The sequence below is a fragment of the Anopheles gambiae genome, chromosome X (assembly GCF_943734735.2).
Source record: "Anopheles gambiae chromosome X, idAnoGambNW_F1_1, whole genome shotgun sequence".
Lineage (NCBI taxonomy): Eukaryota > Metazoa > Arthropoda > Insecta > Diptera > Culicidae > Anopheles > Anopheles gambiae.
The window spans coordinates 26,010,270-26,028,665 of NC_064600.1; the positions used below are offsets into that span (position 1 = coordinate 26,010,270).

At 41.4% G+C, this 18,396-nt stretch overlaps 3 protein-coding genes across 6 annotated transcripts; 1 reads left to right on the forward strand and 2 right to left on the reverse strand.

Moving 5' to 3' along the window:
• Positions 1–8,803: 8,803 nt before the first annotated feature.
• LOC133391361 (uncharacterized) lies at positions 8,804–10,615 on the reverse strand. The gene is made up of 2 exons (XM_061645130.1): positions 10,281–10,615; positions 8,804–9,101 (listed from the first exon to the last, which is right to left on the reverse strand). Exons 1-2 carry the CDS (start codon positions 10,613–10,615, stop codon positions 8,804–8,806), a joined length of 633 nt encoding a protein of 210 aa, XP_061501114.1.
• A 717-nt stretch (positions 10,616–11,332) lies between these two features.
• On the forward strand, positions 11,333–14,267 carry LOC133391785 (uncharacterized). The gene is made up of 3 exons (XM_061648081.1): positions 11,333–11,729; positions 13,435–13,620; positions 13,694–14,267. The coding sequence occupies exons 1-3, from the start codon at positions 11,582–11,584 to the stop codon at positions 14,038–14,040; spliced, it is 681 nt and encodes a 226-aa protein (XP_061504065.1). The 5' UTR covers positions 11,333–11,581; the 3' UTR covers positions 14,041–14,267.
• Positions 14,259–17,599, reverse strand: LOC133391782 (uncharacterized). Of its 4 annotated transcripts, none has more exons than XM_061648053.1 (4): positions 17,400–17,599; positions 17,086–17,229; positions 16,204–16,496; positions 14,259–15,466 (listed from the first exon to the last, which is right to left on the reverse strand). In XM_061648053.1, the coding sequence occupies exons 3-4, from the start codon at positions 16,494–16,496 to the stop codon at positions 14,611–14,613; spliced, it is 1,149 nt and encodes a 382-aa protein (XP_061504037.1). In that variant the 5' UTR covers positions 17,086–17,229; positions 17,400–17,599; the 3' UTR covers positions 14,259–14,610. The 4 variants fall into 4 exon arrangements, with proteins under 4 accessions (XP_061504037.1, XP_061504032.1, XP_061504041.1 ...); XM_061648048.1 differs by adding an exon at positions 17,268–17,315 and having other exon boundaries at positions 16,204–17,193; XM_061648057.1 differs by having other exon boundaries at positions 16,204–17,193.
• Between the last annotated feature and the right edge of the window lie 797 nt (positions 17,600–18,396).

The following is an 18,396-nucleotide window of genomic DNA, read 5'->3' on the forward strand; positions in this document are numbered from 1 at the left end:
GCTCACCGAGGTATACACGAAATCGAAAATCAGATGAAGAGGTCATACTTTTTCCCAAAGATGCATGATCGAATCAAATCTGCTGTCAACGCATGCCCTGTGTGCAACATGCACAAATACGAACGAAAGCCGTATAACATCAAGATCTCACCGAGGCCAGCCACCGATAAACCGATGGAGCGTGTTCATATGGATATATTTTCCATAAACTCGAAAAGCTTCCTTTCATTAGCATATTCGTTCTCAAAATTCGCGCAAATGATTCCTATAGATACAAAAAACCTGGTGGACGTAAAGAATGCGTTAGCCAAATATTTTAGTACTTTTGGGATTCCATTACAAATAATTACCGATCACGAAACAACGTTCAGATCTATCCAACTTAAAAATTTCTTATGCAATTTAGGTTGCTCGCTGACATACGCATCATCATCAGAGAGCAATGGCCAAGTAGAAAAAACGCACTCAACAATAATAGAAATTTATAATACAAACAAACATAAATTCGTGGACATGGACACAGAAGCGCTTATACCAATAGCAGTTTCATTATACAATGCAATTGTCCACTCAGCTACTGGGTATACGCCGAACGAAATATTGTTCAATCAAACAAATGAAATGAGGCCCATAACTATACACGAACAAGCGGAAAAAATATTTGCGAATGCGAAAACTAATATTGAACGATCTAGGCAAAACCAAATAAAAGGAAATATTAGAAAAGAAACTCCACCTTTGATTCGAGAAGGTCAAGAAGTTTATGTAATACCTAACATAAGAAAAAAATTAGACCCTAGAGCAAGAAATACAACAGTAAACAATGTAACAGATAGAACTTTTGAGAATTCGAGACACATAAAGCGACATAAAAATAAGATTCATCGTATTAGGTCATAGTAATACGTCCGGGGACGTCCGTCTTTTCCCCCCGTGACGAATTATGTGGTATAACCATTATTAACCTTGGTACTGGTATAACGGTGATACGCGTGGCTGTAGTGGCAGCTTTGTGACGGTGACATTCGATCGAGAGACGATCTGATAACTCTCTTTTTCCGTTATCTCCCGAGCAGTACAGACGTCTAGGACGAGATAGGTTTTTTTCTTATTTTTAATAGTTAGGAGTTAGGATTTAGGTTATGTTAGGATAAGTATGGTTATTTTTTTGTAAATAAAAACTTAATTATATATATATATATATATATATATATATATATATATATATATATATATATATATATATATATATATATATATATATATATATATATATATATATATATATATATATATATATATATATATATATATATATATATATATAAATACAAATAACCAATTGCGAGTATAAATATATAAAAAAAACGAGAACCTCGAGCGGTTCGCACGTGTATATATATATATTAAAAAAAGGGAACCTTGAGCGGTCCAAATGAATTTAACATTGTAACATAACAAAAAACTAGCTGATATGCAAAAAAAAAAAAACGGTGATTCGAGTTGGCGGGGGGGGGGGGCGACTCAACACGTATTCGAAGAAACCTTACCGCATGCGTGCGATCGTGCTACACACATATTGAACGCTATTCAAACAAAAAGGGGTACAGAAAACTGACATGAACTATTCTATTGATGTCTTTTCGTTAGCGACAGCGAAATAACAAAAGAGAACGTTGATGTTTTGATTCGGGCTTTGGAGAAAGAAAAGCAGAAGAACTCCTTTTTAGAATCACTGTTAACACGTTGTCTGCCACCATACATGCCCACTGAACTGCCCCGTCAGGCCAGGGAATCACTCTTTGAAACGAATGCATTTGCTTTTGCATTTTTTCTCTTTTAAATCAAATTCACCAATTCTCTTTGTTGTCTCAGTCGCTTCACAATGTCGTTTGTCGGGCTAATTCCATGGAATTTCATTCTTGGAACCCCCCCTTCCCTCCCTACCCTTCCCTTTCTTTACCTCTCGCAAAAGTCGGTGACATTCCGACTCCAACGCTTTGCAACGCTTTGGTACGCGCATGCAAACGATGCTACAACAATGACAGGCAAAGCATGGGCCGATGAAACCCATATAACCAAATCGGTCTTAACCCACTGTAAAGCCACTTCAAACCCACGTGGATTAGTGGTGGTCGATTCAGTCGTTAACCCACCAAATTTTAGAACAATCGGAGCTGTCAGTTCCGATCATATGTATTGACCTAGCACGCGCTTGGCCCACCTTTTCCAAACATGTTGACGAGGAAAATGTGGATCAAGAGCGGGCTAGGGTAAATATGCTTAACAGGATTTTAACACATCGATTACTTTAACTCATTCACTTACATCACAGCATAACTTCGTCAACATTTTAAATCTAAAAACTGTGCACTGACCAGCGAAATGGATGAGTCCATTTGCATGTAAACAAACACACACCAATATGTTTTACAATAAATAAACTTAAACAACGTTTCATTGCTTCCTTTGCATAATTAAACATATTTTGGGATGGAAAATGTTTAGCAAATGAATTACCCGTGTATAAAAACTTACTTTCACAACACTGAAGTGGCCGCTTCTGCGGCCATATGGTTTAACCCACCAAACTGACAGTGCTTTGGCTTTGGTTCATGCAACTGGATTTTTAGTACAGGAAATTGGTGGCGTTTTCGGTATCATGGTTATTTGGGAAGGCACGTGAAACTGTGAAAAGATCGTTTACGTATTGTCCAAGCTGTCCCGATCAACCTCAACTTTGTGATGAGTGTTTTAAGATTGTGCATCAAAAGTAAAGGATGAATAAATGAACTCCAAGATCTTATAATTATTGTTCATTCTCATTCTCATTTATTTATGAAAACATAATAGAAACTCATTTTGATATTTTAATCATTTTTTTAAAGAAATAATAACCGTAAAAGAAAAGCATTGTGAAAGAACCGATCAAATACGTGCAAATTTATCTCTTGTAACACGTCTTTTATAATGTGTAATGTGTCAGCCACTATGTGGCTGACGTGGCCCGATCGGAAAAAACCCGTCAGCCACATAGTGGCTGACGTGGCAGACAACGTGTTAAAGGATGGTTGCGTGAGTTCAACGAAACGACGAAATGACTGGATCGAGGAACCTTCCGACAACCAATTGTTCGAAGCTACTCCTCGTGGATGTTCTACATTTCTTGATTCTGGAACACAATCCATCAACGAGGCTTCCATGTCGGCGTCCATGTCTTTCGCCACATTGCAAATAGCCGTTTGCCAACCGAAAGACGGAAAAGAAGAAGTGGACAAGACGACATGCGATAGATGGAGAGAGTTATTTGAAGCGGCAATGGAGTTTGCGGGAATTACCAGTGAAACTCTAAAAATGAATGCCTTTAAAATGAAGGCAGGCCCTTCACTGTTGGGCATTCTAGAAAGTACGTCGACAAATGATTCAGCCAAGGATGCGGAACTATTTCCATACACTAACACAATGGATCGATTAGATCACTATTTTAATTCCCATTATTACGTGTTTCGTCAGCGTCAAAAATTACGCACGATGAACCAAATCAAAGGTGAATCGGACTACCAATTCGTAAAACGAGTGATCGATTCTGGGAAATTATGTAATTACAAGGAGGAACAATTAATCGAAACAATTGTCGACGTGATACAGGTACATGCTATTAACCCCAAAGTACGTATGGCAGGATGGAAAATTCTTAAAAAACGCGGAACAATAACAGATCTACTGGAAAAAGTTCGAACATGCGAAATAGAGAAATTTAACGAAAACGCTTTCGCCAGAGACCACAGACAAAATGAAACTACATTAGAGGTTTCCGCTGTGTCGCATAGCACCAACGCAAAAATGTCACGTACAAGGGGGTTTCAACGTGATTATCCCTCATACAAACAAAAACATTGGGGTATGCAGGAGAATAGAGGCTTTAGCAAAGGCGAATTTTCAAAATTCTCCACAAATCGTTCATTCGGTATTCGTCGCATCCTGTGTTGGAGATGTAGCAGCAATACACACCAGCCAGAAAACTGCTATGCAATAGATAAAAGAAGCCGCCGCTGCAATGTCATAGGGCATATAGAACGTGCGTGCCATCCTGATCTCTTAAACAATAGCAAGCGCTATCCGACAGATGTTGGCGAACCGGCTGTACCTAATAAAATTCGAAAAAAAAAGAAAAGTCGGATCACGAGCAAACAGCCGATGTATCGCAACAAGTGCTTCAAAATAATCCCATCGAGATCAATAATTTCGTGATGGAAAAAAAATATCTTTGTATGGCATTTGCCAAGAAAAAAATCGATCTCGTGTTCATTACAGGTTAATAGCGAAGCCCTATTAAATTTATGATTGATTCGGGTGCGGATGTTAACACTATAGGGAAAGATAGTTTCGATTGTCTATCAAAGAAAGACCCTAAGTTGTCTCATATTTTCAATTTAAAGAAAGGGTCTGATCACCATTTAAAAGCATACGGAATGGAAGAAGACATTCCGGTAATAGCTTCCTTCGTAGCTGAATTATTTATATCTAACGACCGCCCTCGGACGATGGAAAAAATCTACGTCGTGCCAAACGAAAAAGCATTATTAAGTAGAAACACAGCATTGCGATACAGCGTTTTACAGCTGGGCATGAACGTTCCAGTTAAATCATATTCGGGATGTAACACAATGCGATTAATACCCGGAGAGATTTTCGTATTGACAGATTTGACCGAATTCCCAAAATTTAATGTTGCTCCTGTAATGTTATCATACGATAAAGAAATGCCACCATCCCGAAACGTGTTCACCAGTATTCCACCAGCGTTTAAAAACGAAACGTTGAAAAGATTGGACGACCTTCTAACTACGGGCATCATAGAACGCGTTACGGACAAAATGGAAAATTCATTCTGCTCATCTTTGTTGGTAGTTCCAAAAGGTAAAAACGACATCCGTTTGGTCGTAGACCTAAGAGGTCCTAATAAAAGAATCATCAGAACACCATTTCGAATGCCAACATTGGAGGCGATTTTATCAGAATTAAATGGTGCCTCATGGTTTTCCACGATCGACCTGTTGAGTGCTTTTTTCCACGTGGAACACCAAGACTGTAGACACCTGACGAATTTTTTCGCTGGATATTTTACATTCTGATTCAAGAGACTGCCATTCGGTCTGTGCAACGCCTCCGACATTTTTCAAGAAATTCTACAAACGAAAATATTAGCAGGATGTCCAGGTGTCGTGAATTATTTAGACGATATTTTAGTTTTTGGTAGGTCGAAGGAAGAGCACGATAGTAATTTAAAAATTACCCTCCAAAGACTGCGAGAACATAACGTCCGGTTAAACTCCACCAAATGCGTGTTCGGATCGCAATCGGTAAAATTTTTAGGGTTCAATTTATCTGGAGACCGATGGCGAGTTGAAAACGATAAAAGGAAAGCAGTGGAAAATTTTCGAAGACCGGAATCGTTGTCCGAGGTAAACAGTTTTTTGGGCTTGGTTAACTTCACCGAGCGCTTTTTCCACAAACGTGCCGAAAAGACTGCAAACCTTAGAGCACTCGCAAAGTCAGACACCTTCTACTGGACAACGCAGGAGGAACAAGAATTCGAATACTTAAAGACAAGAGCATTAAACTCTATTGTCAGGCTCGGATATTTTGACCATAAAGATCGTACGGAACTATACGTCGATGCGTCTCCGACCGGGTTAGGGCAGTTCTCGTACAATACAACGAAGAAGGTAGTCCGCGTGTAGTATCGTGTGCGTCTAAGTCCCTTACCCAATCGGAACAAAAGTATCCTCAAACACAAAAAGAAGCACTAGCGATCGTTTGGAGTGTTGAGCGATTTTCATATTACCTGATAAACAAATATTTCAAAGTAAGGACTGATTCAGAAGCCAACGAATTTATTTTTGGCGGGTCTCATCGCACTGGTAGACGAGCTATAACAAGCATGGGCTTTACGTTTACTACCGTATCACTTCGGCATCGAAAGAGTTCCTAGTTTTTGTGTTGTAACGGGGTTTGTGATATTTAATATTGGTGTTACTATCTACATTAACTGCACACGTATTAAAACTTTATAAATTAACATAAATGTATTATTAAAAATCTGACTGCTTGCACCAAGGACGTTCTTGTAAGTGCCGCGTTACAACCAACGTGTTCGGCACCATCGCTCCCGTTCGTTGGCCTGGCGAGCAATCATTGCCCTATCCTGCCGAACCGCTCTCACTAACACATCAACACGCTGGCAGGACTGTCAGCGGTGAGTGACTGCAATAAGGGCGATCGCAAGTTCGGCAGGTCGGGTCACAACATCTCCCCCTTTTTAGTATAGCCGATATCCATCGAGCCTACGCGGAGGTCTTCTAAGCCTAGAAGATCGGCGTGGCGGTTGTATCGGCTGTCTGATGCTGGTCTTGGATGCAGATGGTAGAGGTTGTACAATCTGCTGCGTTGGGGACCTATCGGAAGAAAAACGTTGTGATGTGCTGGACGGAACGTTGTTCCGTTCCACGGGTATCGGTGCCTTTGGTGTCGGTGCCCACGGTGTCGGTGCCCACGGTGTCGGTGCCCACGGTGTCGGTGCCACTTCCGTAAGAATATCAAGCGGCAGCTGATGCTTAGTTGAGTCGCCGGCAAGATGTTCTCGGCCACTCGATGTACGTGCGCGCATTTGATTGGCATGTCGACGATGAGGGCGATTTCCATCGGTGATAATCTCGTACATTACGCTTCCGATCCGTTTCGATACCATTCCGGGAATCCACTGCCAAGCATTGCGCGAATAATGTTTCATATAGACAGCATCTCCAGGTTGAAACTGTCTAGCTGCTGGCAATTGCTGATCATCTCGTTGGTCGACTTCGGAATGTGTTGTTGTAGTTGGGCGTATCAGATCTAAGGGAATTCTAATGTTTCGATTAAATAACACTTCAGCTGGCGTGCGTTGGTTAAGTGCAGGGTGCGGAGTTGAGCGATATGTTTGCAGGAAGGTGTCGAGTGCCGTTTCAGTAGACATATCCTCTGATTGGATATTCTTCAGGGCTCTTTTCATAGTATCCACAAAGCGCTCTGCTTGCCCATTAGACTGTGGGTGAAACGGCGGTGTTTTAATATGTTCAATGCCACTTTGCTTGCAGTAATCTTTAAACGCGTCGCTTGTAAATTGGGCTCCGTTATCGCTGACTAGTTTTTCAGGCATGCCAAAACGTGCAAAGATGCTTCGCAGCATCGAAATGGTAGCTGTAGTGGTTGTGGTGATTGTCTTCATAACTTCAGGCCACTTTGAGAATGCGTCAACCACGATCAAAAAGTAAGCTCCATCAACTGGTCCTGCATAGTCTATATGCACTCTTTCCCACGGTTTGGTGGTCTTTGGCCAAAACTTTGGTTCTAGTAAAGGTGGTGATTTTGCGACTGCCATGCATGCTGTACAGCTGGAAACGCAGTCGGCTATATCCTCATCAATAGATGGCCAGTATAAATAGCTGCGAGCGACGGACTTCATGCGTTGAATCCCTGGATGCCCTCTATGAAGTTGATTCAAGCACCGCATGCGTAGTTTTCTGGGGATTACTACTCTCTCTCTAAAAAGAACACAATCACCTACGGTCGACAGGTCATCCTTTCTATTATGGAAGCGTGATAACTCCATTCCATATGACGAGTCAGACGGCCAGCCTTCTTGGATGTATTTGTGAACCTTCCATAGTAGGGAACCTGTCCGTGTCCCTTCCTCTATGTCTCTGAAATTGAGAGGGAATGTATTAATCATGTTGAGAACTACGGACCTTACATCCTCTTCTAGCTGGAGGCTGGCGATGACGTATTCTGTCTTCGGTTTAGCGTGATTTCTTATGAGCCTTGAGAGAATGTCAGCATTTCCAAAGTTTCCGGTGGGGACGTACTCAATCGAAAAGTCGTATAACTGCAGTGTTAGCGCAAAGCGTTGCAGTCTATTCGCTGTGAATACTGGGATGCCTTTCTTTGAGCCGAAGATGCGTAATAAGGGAAGGTGGTCGGTTTGGAGCCTGAAAGAACGACCATAAAGCATCTTGTGAAATTTAGTTACGGCAAATACAATGGTCAACCCTTCGCGATCTATTTGACTATATTTTTTCTCCGTTGTTGTCAAAGCACGTGACGCATGCTGAACGACCTTTATTGAGCCATCGCCAAACTTGTGAGAAATGGTGGCTCCTAGTACCACTGATGATGCATCCGCTGCCACAATAATCTCTGCGGTGGGGTCGTAGTGGGTGAGGAGGAGATCGGATGATAGGATTTCTTTAAAATATTTAAATGCCTTTTCACATTGCATATTCCAAGCGAATTTTGTGTCACTTTTCAGCAAGTTATCAAGCGGATACCTCAATTCGCGCATTTTTGGCACAAACTTTCCGTAAAAATTTACTGCTCCGAGGAAAGAGCGCACGCCTTTGATATCAGTAGGTGCGGGAAGATTTTTTATTACCTCGATTTTCGCAGGATTCGGTCGGATACCATGACGGTCGATTACGTGTCCAAGGTAATCGATTTGCCTCATCTTCAACGAGCATTTGTCTGCTCGGACGGAAAACCCAAATTGTTCGAGGCGCTGAAAAAGTTTCGTTAGATTTTCGTCATGCTCTTCCTCTGTTTTCCCCCCGACAACCACGTCATCCATATAGCCAGAAGTTCCCTGCAATCCTACCAGCATTCTATCTATAATCTGCTAGAACGCGGCTGGGGCTACTTTTATGCCTGGAGGAAGGCGGTTATAATGGTATAAACCTCTATGGGTGTTAATGGTAAGCAATGGACGATATTATTCGTGAATCTCGACCTGGAGGAAGGCGTCTGACAGGTCTACTTTGCTGAACCAACTACTGTGCGCAAGCTTCGAAAAAATATCTTCGGGCAATGGCAATGGATATTCGAGTGGCTGAAGCGCATCGTTTAAGCCAGTCGAGTAGTCGCCACAGATGCGGATGTTGCCATTTGCCTTTCGTACAACTACGATCGGGGCTGCCCATTCGGAAAAGTCTACGTGCGTGATGATATTCAATTGGTCCAACCTATCCAGCTCTTTGTTGACCGTCTCAATCATGGCATAAGTGACAGGCCTTTTTGGAGAAAACACGGGTCGAGCGTCTTCTTTCAACTGCAAGTGGATGCGGCTTTTAGTGCATAGCCCCGTACCGCTAAAAACTGTCGGAAATTTAGCTTGGAGACCCTTGATGTAGCCGCTTGACGATACCATTTTGCAGTAGCTATCCATTGGTAGCGAACTGAGACCAAATTGATCGATGAGATCAGCACCCAACAATAAAATGTTTGCTCGCGTCACCCGAATGATAGCTTCCCTCATTTTACCTGCCATTTCAATGCTGGTTTCGAATTCACCGTCAAGTTGAAGCTCCTCACCCGATGCTGTCCTAGCGTTGACCTCTGCCGGAACTAACAATGGTTTGCCCAGTTGTTGCCACAACGAGCGACTGATGACTGTTATGTCCGACCCAGTGTCCAGCTGCAAGCTCACGTGTTGACCACATATGGTCAGGTTGACGTATTTTCGTCTGTCGTTAACCCTGCAAATATTCACAATTACAACACGTGATGTTACCTGCCGGTGCTTTCGAAAGTTGCACTGTCGTCTTATCGGTCCTGATGTGCGGCAAAACCCTTCCCGATGACCGATTTTTCCACAATCGGAGCACTTATGCGATTTGAACTTGCAGTCTCTGGACCAATGAAGCTCACCGCATAACCAGCAGGGTTTCGATGGTTTCGCCGATGCTCCGGAATCACTCGATTTCTGCTTCCAGAAATTAGCTGGTTGCGTGCCCGATCGATGGTACCGCTGTTTCGACTGCATACCTGCACCGTGCACTGCAAGAACTCGTTCACGCGACTCCGTTCCAATCATCGCGCTGTCAACCTTCAGGCTCTTTATCCGCTGGCACTCTGCTGCAAGATCCTCCAAAGTAACGTCACTTCGTTCCTCGATGCGTGCGAGAAGTCGTGTGCGGATGTCTGAATCAGCCTCATCCTTTAATCCACACACGAGCGTCAAACACTTAAACTGATTCTCACTCATGGACGAAAACTGGTAGTCGACGCACGATCGGTTCACGCGGCAGATGAATGTGAGTATGTCTTCGGATTGCGCTTTTGTTAGCTTCATGCATTTGTATCGTTTGTTGACAAGCGACTCAGCCCTTCCGAAAAGCGAACTCAATATGCTGACTGTATCTTGAAAACTCACATCGTGCGGAACTCGTGGAAGGATAAAACTGGTATACCGTGAATGCTCTGTCGTGCCCAGCTTACGCACGAGTAAACGAACTTTCGCCGCGTCGTCGAGTCGGGAGGCGTCCTGATTAAACAGGTCGTCGTAACGTGAAAACCAGGCGGAAAACATAACGTCCGACTCGGCCTCGTACCGAAACTCGGAAATGCTGCTCGCCAAAGCATCCATGGTAAGCTCGGGCTGCTGCTGCGGGACGAAAGACTGCTGCTGCGAATGCTGCTGGGGCTGCGACGTTTGCTGGAGCGGGTGCAATTGCATTAATTGCGACATCATTTGCTGCTGTTGGGCCATCTGCTTCTGCATTAATTGCAGCATTTGGTAGATCATCGCGCCGTCTGGGGACGATCCTGCTTCCTGAGATGACGCTCCTCCTGGGTGCAGCGATGGCGTCGGCGATATGCTGAGCGATGGCGCCGCTGGTACGCCGAGCGATGACCCCGCTGGTCCTCGGTGCGGTTGTAGATGCAAGTGTTGTGCATTGACGTCGTGCGCGGATGCGAAGGGTTGCGCTGGTGTAAAAGCGCTGGGGCGGATCAACGGTGATCGACGCGATTCGCCTTCGCTAGCTCCGTCTGATGCACCGTTTTCGTTGGTGCTCATCCTGCGCTTCTTGGACGGTGGACGGGGAATTTTCACACGCACATACACTTACACTTTCACAGATTAAAAATTGTCGCTTTATAAAAAAAAAAATGTCCGAATTTACTCGTCGCCACTATTGTGTTGTAACGGGGTTTGTGATATTTAATGTTGGTGTTACTATCTACATTAACTGCACACGTATTAAAACTTTATAAATTAACGTAAATGTATTATTAAAAATCTGACTGCTTGCACCGAGGACGTTCTTGTAAGTGCCGCGTTACAACTGTAGGGACCTCGACTGTACCACAGTAGATGCAACGAGATCGACTGCGGAGATCTCGGCCGGCTACCATAGCAAATGGATTGAGGAGATAAGGAAGAGTGAGTAGCCGTGCGGATAAGAGCAACGACGAAGAGGCGAAAAGATGCGAGAGTGAGTGCGGATTAAGGCCCGTGGCAACGCTCATCGGATGCGATTTTATCGGACGAGATTTATATGGGATTTGACAGATAACGTCGGACGTGCGATTTCGTCGTACGACGGAATCAAAAAATTTTGATTCCGTCGGATCGTCGCATCCGATTTTATCTGTCAAACTGAATTTAACAGTATAAACCCAAAATTCATGTTTTTTCTCGAAGTGACATCTGTTTGTTTGGAACTTTGTTTGTATCGAAAACCAAATAGCAAGCGATACTTTTTCAGCCATGTCGAACGTGCGAGTGGACGAAGAAAATTTGATTTTGTTGGTGCAAGAGCACCGTTATTTATGGGACCTCCGGGATCCGGAGTACAAAAACAACACCCTTAAAAAAAATGCGTGGGACTCCATAGCCCAGCAGCTCCACACAACCGGTAAGTATTATTTTTTTAGTTCATAGCTAATCGCAAAAAGGACACAACGCCAGGACATATTCATTTTCTTGTTGAAGAAATTGAACACTGGAGGCTCTGTCTTTCCTAATTGGTCTGGTTATGATAGATCACGTCGTCGTATAAAGACCCGGGCAATAATTTGAGACCAGCATGCTCGGTCCCTGGCTGCTACTTCATCGATGTAGGCACCCGATTTCACTGTGCTCCTCCGCCTCTCGTGCCAAACAACGGGTCGCTGTCGTACCTTTTCTTGGTGGGGCACGAGTCCGGGATCCCCATAACATGTTCAAGGCTTCGTTTCCCTCAGGATGCTCGGAACGTGGTGCAGCTCTGTCGTATCCTTATGGTTCATCAATCTCCTCCACGATGCATACACGAACACACTACCAAAGATGCGGAATACCAGAGATCCGGAAGCCCAGAGCGTTTGCATGCGTCGTTCGTATGGTCTAAGTGTAGCGTCCATAGAAGATCATAGGATTATATTTCAAGCGCATACCGCTAAACAGACAACTAAGTCAAATGGAATATTGCATACATTCTTGGCAGGAACCTACAATGCTCATTAGGTTACTGGTTACATTATATGTACTCGTTCCTACAATGCATCAGTAAATAATTATAACAATCATTTAGTACGTGCAAAACTTTAAAAAATAGATAAGAGCGTTGCCAAACGCCGTAGCCACGAATGTATTCAATAATCATAGCCAATGCGCGCATCATCCAACAAAAAGCGAACATTATAGTGCTTTTAAATCATATGCAGTCATGAAGCTATCCTGATAACACACAATCTTCGTGTTTTAGTTTCAATATAGTGCACTATCCTATCCTATACTTAATCGATCTTGTTATTGGTTTCCCAAAGAAGCACATACGATTACTTTATATATTAATACTATCGTATAAGGTAAATGTTAGAAATCGGTCCAATATTGTTTAGAGAAGAATATAAAAAAAACGTAGTTTATTGCATTAAATAAACTAAAAAAGTCAGCTGTTGTATCCATACTTATCTGTAAGGCTTTGTATATTTTAACATTTTTTCAATCTTTTATATTAGTAATCAATACGGCCGAAAGGACCGTTCCTTTGGAATATTTTTTTTAAACACATAAATACAAGCCTAAGGAACAAATAAAAACTGCAATGAGTCTGAAAACACACATCCGAAAAAAAAGCATATTCGAAAGAAAGTTGAGAACTTTCATATAAAGACGCGAAGGCGGAAAGAAGCCGAACAAAAACGAAGTTACCTCTTGGCATAAGACTCTTTTATTGTAGTAAGGTGTAGCAAGGATGGTGAAGAAAGGTTTGAAACATATTATCAGAATGATTTCCTTTATTTTTTTTTTATTTTCTCAGTTTACGATTTCATTGACTGAGACGGGAATCGAACAACGCATCTTATCCAAAGAACAATAGTGTCAGAGCACAGTCCAACTTTTTTCGTTTGTACATATTTTTACCGGTATGTCCAAAAAGTTTCTGGTTTCTGCGAAACGGAAAGACACTTTACTTTCGATAAAGCTCATATGAGAATATAGAGGACTCTTATAATCTCTTTTCTTTTGTACTACGATTGGTTCGCTAAACTAAACAAAACTTGTTACTCAAGGGTCCACTGTACTTTATTTTTAATTTAAAAAAAGGTTTGTAACTATATTTTTATTTATTGCAGATATGGTGGCCAAAAATAAATGGCGAAACTTGCGGGACACATTCGCCCGCAAACTAGCTGAAATAAATCAGCCATCTGGGTCGGGATACAAGCATGTCCGATGGAAGTTTTACGAGCAGATGAGCTTCCTCAAAGACATGCTTGCGTCCCGACCCAGAGTTGGGAATCTAGAGTCATCTTGGCAAGGTAATATTTTTTATTTTATACTATTTTATTTTATAATATGATATTCTATTTCTCTTTATCATCATACAAACAGATGAAAGTATCGAATATTTGGAAGAGAGCGATGATCTTCTAGAGCATTTGGACCCGGCAAATAAACAGAGAGCAACAGAAAACAACAGAAAGCGGAAACAGGATGATCGAGTGCTGCAGGACATAGTTAATGTGGAGAAGGAGCGCAACGAACTTTTGAAACAAAGACAACAAAAAAGCTCCAACTACCACGTAATGATGAGTGTTGTTACACTCCTTGATTCTTTACCCGATCTAAATGATCAGTTGGATGCAAGTGAGGAGATATTAGAATTTGCTTACCAAGTAATCAAATCAAAGCGAAGAAAAAGAACAAACGAAGAAAACCAAAAAAAAAATTTAGCTTGAGTGAGAACACAACTGTCTACATGTTGATACCAATCGTCTCGTTGAATAGACAACACAGTACCATGCTGAGCGTGTTAGTCTGTGTTGTCTATTCAAAGAGACGATTGTTATAAACATGTGGACAGTTGTTATATTAGTGTTACTCTACTAGTTACAATAATTTAATTATTGTGACTGAAATTGAATTTGTGATATGAATAAAAAGAACTTGTTATGAATTTTCAAAATATATCCTTTATCATTTTATTTCCTTAATATTTTTCGAATAATAAATTGGCAATGAGCACCCTGACTAAAAACGGATTAATGGTATTGGCTGGTATCATTGAATCCGTTCGTAGCGGGAACGTACGGTGTTCTCATGAAATTCTTGAAACACATTTCTTTAGCCCGGTCCTACAACGCCTCGGTAAATAACTGTAGCAACCATCTAGTACGTTAGGAAAATGAATGGCAGGACGTACACCGCCGCTACGAACGGATTCAATAATACCAGCCATTGTCTTTTGTATAACGATAATCCTTGGCAATGTATGTTTTTACTTCATCGAATATGTACTTCATCGAACATTATTGATAAATTCGATCATAAAAATAATTTTTGAAGACATTTCGAATATCTGTAGCCTCTTGAGATGGATGATTGTTTGCTCTGTTCCTGTTGGCGTTGGATTGTGGGTTAATGTTATTCATTAATTCCGTGCTTTCTCTAAAATCTATGCACATGTTATGCAACAGGCATGCTGTTTTGACGATTATTGAGACGTGTTCCGGAGTTATCTGGAGTTCTTGCTTGAGGAAACGCCATTTTACCACCAACAAACCAAAGGCGCATTCAACGCAGCGTCTTGCCATACTCAGCAGATGGTTGAAGTAATTTTTTGCCGGATCTTCACTATCCGGAAAAGGCCGCAGTAAGAAAGGTTTTAGTGGATAACCCTGATCGCCTATAAACACGTGAGGCATTCTTTGGCTAGTACCAGGCAGTGGTTTAGGAGGAGGGATGTTGAGCCGATTTGAACGAATGAGCTCAAACAATGATGACGAATTAAAGACGCCGCTATCGCTACGACTCCCATATTCACCAACGTCAATGGCGATAAATTTCCAATTCACATCTGCTACTGCTTGCAAATGCAGAGAAAAATATTTTTTATAATTATAATATTGTGTACCTGAAAATGCCGGGGCTTTCATTCGGATATGCTTGCCATCTATGGCGCCGATACAATTAGGAAAATTCCATTTATGGCGAAACTCTTTTTCCACATTCCTAAATGCAGACGTTGTAGGGAACGGGATAAACTCTTCATTAAACGTGTTCCAAATTGCCTCACATGTTTCGTAGACAATGAGGCCGATTGTATTGTGAGCAATACAATATGTGAATGATAAAGACTTAAAAGGTATTCCAGTCGATAGATACCTGAAAGAGAAACAATACTTTAGTAAACGCTCATATGACAATTTTGTTTTCTTTATTTATAAAAAATCTAGATTTCAGGTGCTGTTATCAAAATAAATGGCTTAGCTTGCGAGTTTTCGATCGCTCGAATGTTACCGAGATAAACTGGCTAACGAGTTCGGAAAACAACCATGTCATATATGATGGAAATTTTTCGAGCAGAATTCATATGGATGTGCTTGCATCGGTAAACAGTCTGCGGATCAGATTCGCAAGTTAGCTTAATTTACATAAGCTGGTAAAGTGCAGTTTTTTACTAGTTGGCTACTCCATTTTTTTAAATAATAAGTAGAGCACAACAACATGATTTTGAATTTGTAATCTCCGTTAAAAAAGATAATCAGGAAAGTGTAAATGAATTCATCAATGGGAATGGAGGAATATAATATTTAATAGGTACATACTATGTAATAGGTAGATATAGGTAAATTCAATAAAAGCTCGGAATCGCTTCCGAATAACTTCACCAAAATCAGAAGGCTCCGGAAGATCAAAACTCTTAACTCAGAACCGACCGCACCTATAGATCCAAAGCCGGTAGTCAGCTGCCGGACCCGTTCGGAGTCGTTCAAAGCTGTCCGGAACCGGCTCCCGAATAGTTCTTGACGGCTCCGAACGACTCCGACCCGAACCATCGTTTTGATGCAGCCGGAATCGGAGCTGGAGTAGCAATGTTAGGAAGCTTCTATTAAACATACCTGAGAGTGATCATCAATCGTTCCTCTGGACAAATGTATGGTTTGTTTGTAGGTTGCTTTGTTATAAGATGCTCTATCCTTCTCAGTATGAAGTAAAAAGTTTTAATTGAAACTCTCATAAACTCGAAGAATTTATCTTCTTGTTTCAAAAGTTCATGAAACAATGTGTGGTATTGCCCGATTTTTTCACGTTTTTCCCACAGATCGTTGGTTTTATCGCGCCTTCTTTTTAATAGTAAGTAGCGCAAAGCTATGCTCGAACTGTATAGTTCCGTTTCAGAATCTGAATCCATCTAAAAAAAAAACAAAACAAAACATATAAGAGTTAAGTTTGGACAAAAATTTGTTACAGTGATGATGATGCATACGATGATGAATATGATATTCAATTATAGATTGAATGATGTTTTGGAACACTATATATCTTTAAAACAATTAGTGTAGCTTTATCGTTAAAGTGCAGCTGCATGCGTTGATGATGTTGCGAAAATTGGTTAGATTTAAGACCAGTGGCGGATTTAAAGTGTTGGGGGCTCAAGCGGCAAAAGGAGTGGAGGCCCCAGGTAGGTGTCGAGAGATATTGTAGCATTCACGCTTTAATGGTTTGCTGGCGGGGGGTGGAGGGTGAGCTTATGAGTCCCTTCATCCATGGGGCCCCTATCTAGCACAAAAGCTCTCGATGAGACTCCTGTACTCACTGTTCTTTAAGTTGGAATTACCATACACGGGGCCTCCCGCGGCCGCACAGTCCGCGTACAGTTAAATCCGCCACTGTTTACGACATAATGAAATCGTGAGCAAGCTTTGCAAAAACTTCCGTTTTGATTTTGATCCGATACGAGCGATTAATAACATCAGTCCAAGGATGAGAATCCATCATACTATGTGGTCCGGATGATGATTCGGATAAACCGGATGATGGTTGTGTAGGAGCTGCAACTAATGGAGAAGCAAACGCTGGAGATACTGGCAGTGTTGTTGGCATGGCATCTGACGAAATGATCGACAAGTAGAACTCAAAAAGAGCTTAAAAGTTAATTCAATCAGATTTCAGAAGATTTTACCTGCAGCGGAAGAGGTAAAGTGTCTAAACGACTCGATACTAGAGCTTGCTGGACAGCACCAGTTATATGAATTAATAGCATTATATTTATGATTTTTCTCAGACCATAAATAATGGAAATAGATAATCTTACCCTTTTTCCACTAGCAGTAACTATCAATAACTAAGAGCAGATTTATTTAAAGTTAACTTTAGCGTGTTAGCCTTTATTCAGAGGCTGCTTTGTGTTGTTGTCGTTTTGTTTATCTTCAAATGTCAAACACACTAAAAAAATCGCAATGCGAATCGGAAGAGCGTTGACACGGCATGCGATTCGCACGTCCGATAAAATCGCATCCGATGAAGCGTTGCCACGGGCCTAAGAGCAACGACGAAGAGGCGAACAGATGAGAGTGAGTGCGGGGTGCGAGGTGCGAGAGATCCAAAAGCACAGATGCTTTCTTTTATTCTTAGATTAGCTGTAGGACAAACGTGTGCGGTTTAGATTGGATAGGGTACAAAGGCTAGCTGCGTTAGGAAATAAAGTGTGTAATTGTTCTAGCTGTATAAGTGGTTTTTTGGTTCGTTTTGAGTGCGGTAAATTTAAGTGCTAATTATTTGTTGTTTTTAGATAGAGTTGTTCTAATTTACGGTTCATGTGGTGACAGCGGAAAGCAGTGCGTTATTTAGCCTGTGTGGTGCGTCTTTTCTGACTGGTGAACGGTGCTATTACCTAGCTATTAGTGTTAAATGTAGCGTAACGGTTACTTTTAATTTTGTTATTTAGACTACACAAAAACGAATACATAGAAGTAGATAAGTACGTAACTTTCTCCTTCTCTTCATAGAAGTAGCAGTGATAAAGGAGCTAGCATCATCGTTGCAATGGCGGCAGTGAACGATCGAGAGAGTCACTAAAAGTAGGGTGTGGTGTATCATCAGTGTGGTTGTCTGCCAAATGTTATCACAATTTTTGTATTTATTTAATTAATTTTTTGTATTTATTCATTTTATTAATTGATAACAATTATTGTTGAATTTTACTAATTTATTGTCTACTTTTTAGGTCATTCGAATCGTCGTTTAATAGTTTACTTAAGTTTTGTATTGGTTAATTGTATGTAGTAGAGATAGAGGTAAAGTAAAATAGG

Excerpts from the sequence above, each read along its gene's own strand:
- LOC133391785 (XM_061648081.1), top strand. The coding sequence starts at position 11,582 with ATGTCGAACGTGCGAGTGGACGAAGAAAATTTGATTTTGTTGGTGCAA. Across the intron at positions 11,730-13,434 it reads CCAGCAGCTCCACACAACCG|ATATGGTGGCCAAAAATAAA; the intron begins GTAAGTATTATT and ends TATTTATTGCAG. Across the intron at positions 13,621-13,693 it reads TCTAGAGTCATCTTGGCAAG|ATGAAAGTATCGAATATTTG; the intron begins GTAATATTTTTT and ends TCATACAAACAG.
- LOC133391782 (XM_061648057.1), bottom strand. The coding sequence starts at position 16,496 with ATGGATTCAGATTCTGAAACGGAACTATACAGTTCGAGCATAGCTTTG. Across the intron at positions 15,467-16,203 it reads CGATTGATGATCACTCTCAG|GTATCTATCGACTGGAATAC; the intron begins GTATGTTTAATA and ends TTTCTCTTTCAG.
- LOC133391361 (XM_061645130.1), bottom strand. The coding sequence starts at position 10,615 with ATGATCTACCAAATGCTGCAATTAATGCAGAAGCAGATGGCCCAACAG. Across the intron at positions 9,102-10,280 it reads GGCACGACAGAGCATTCACG|GCCTGTCACTTATGCCATGA; the intron begins GTATACCAGTTT and ends TTCTCCAAAAAG.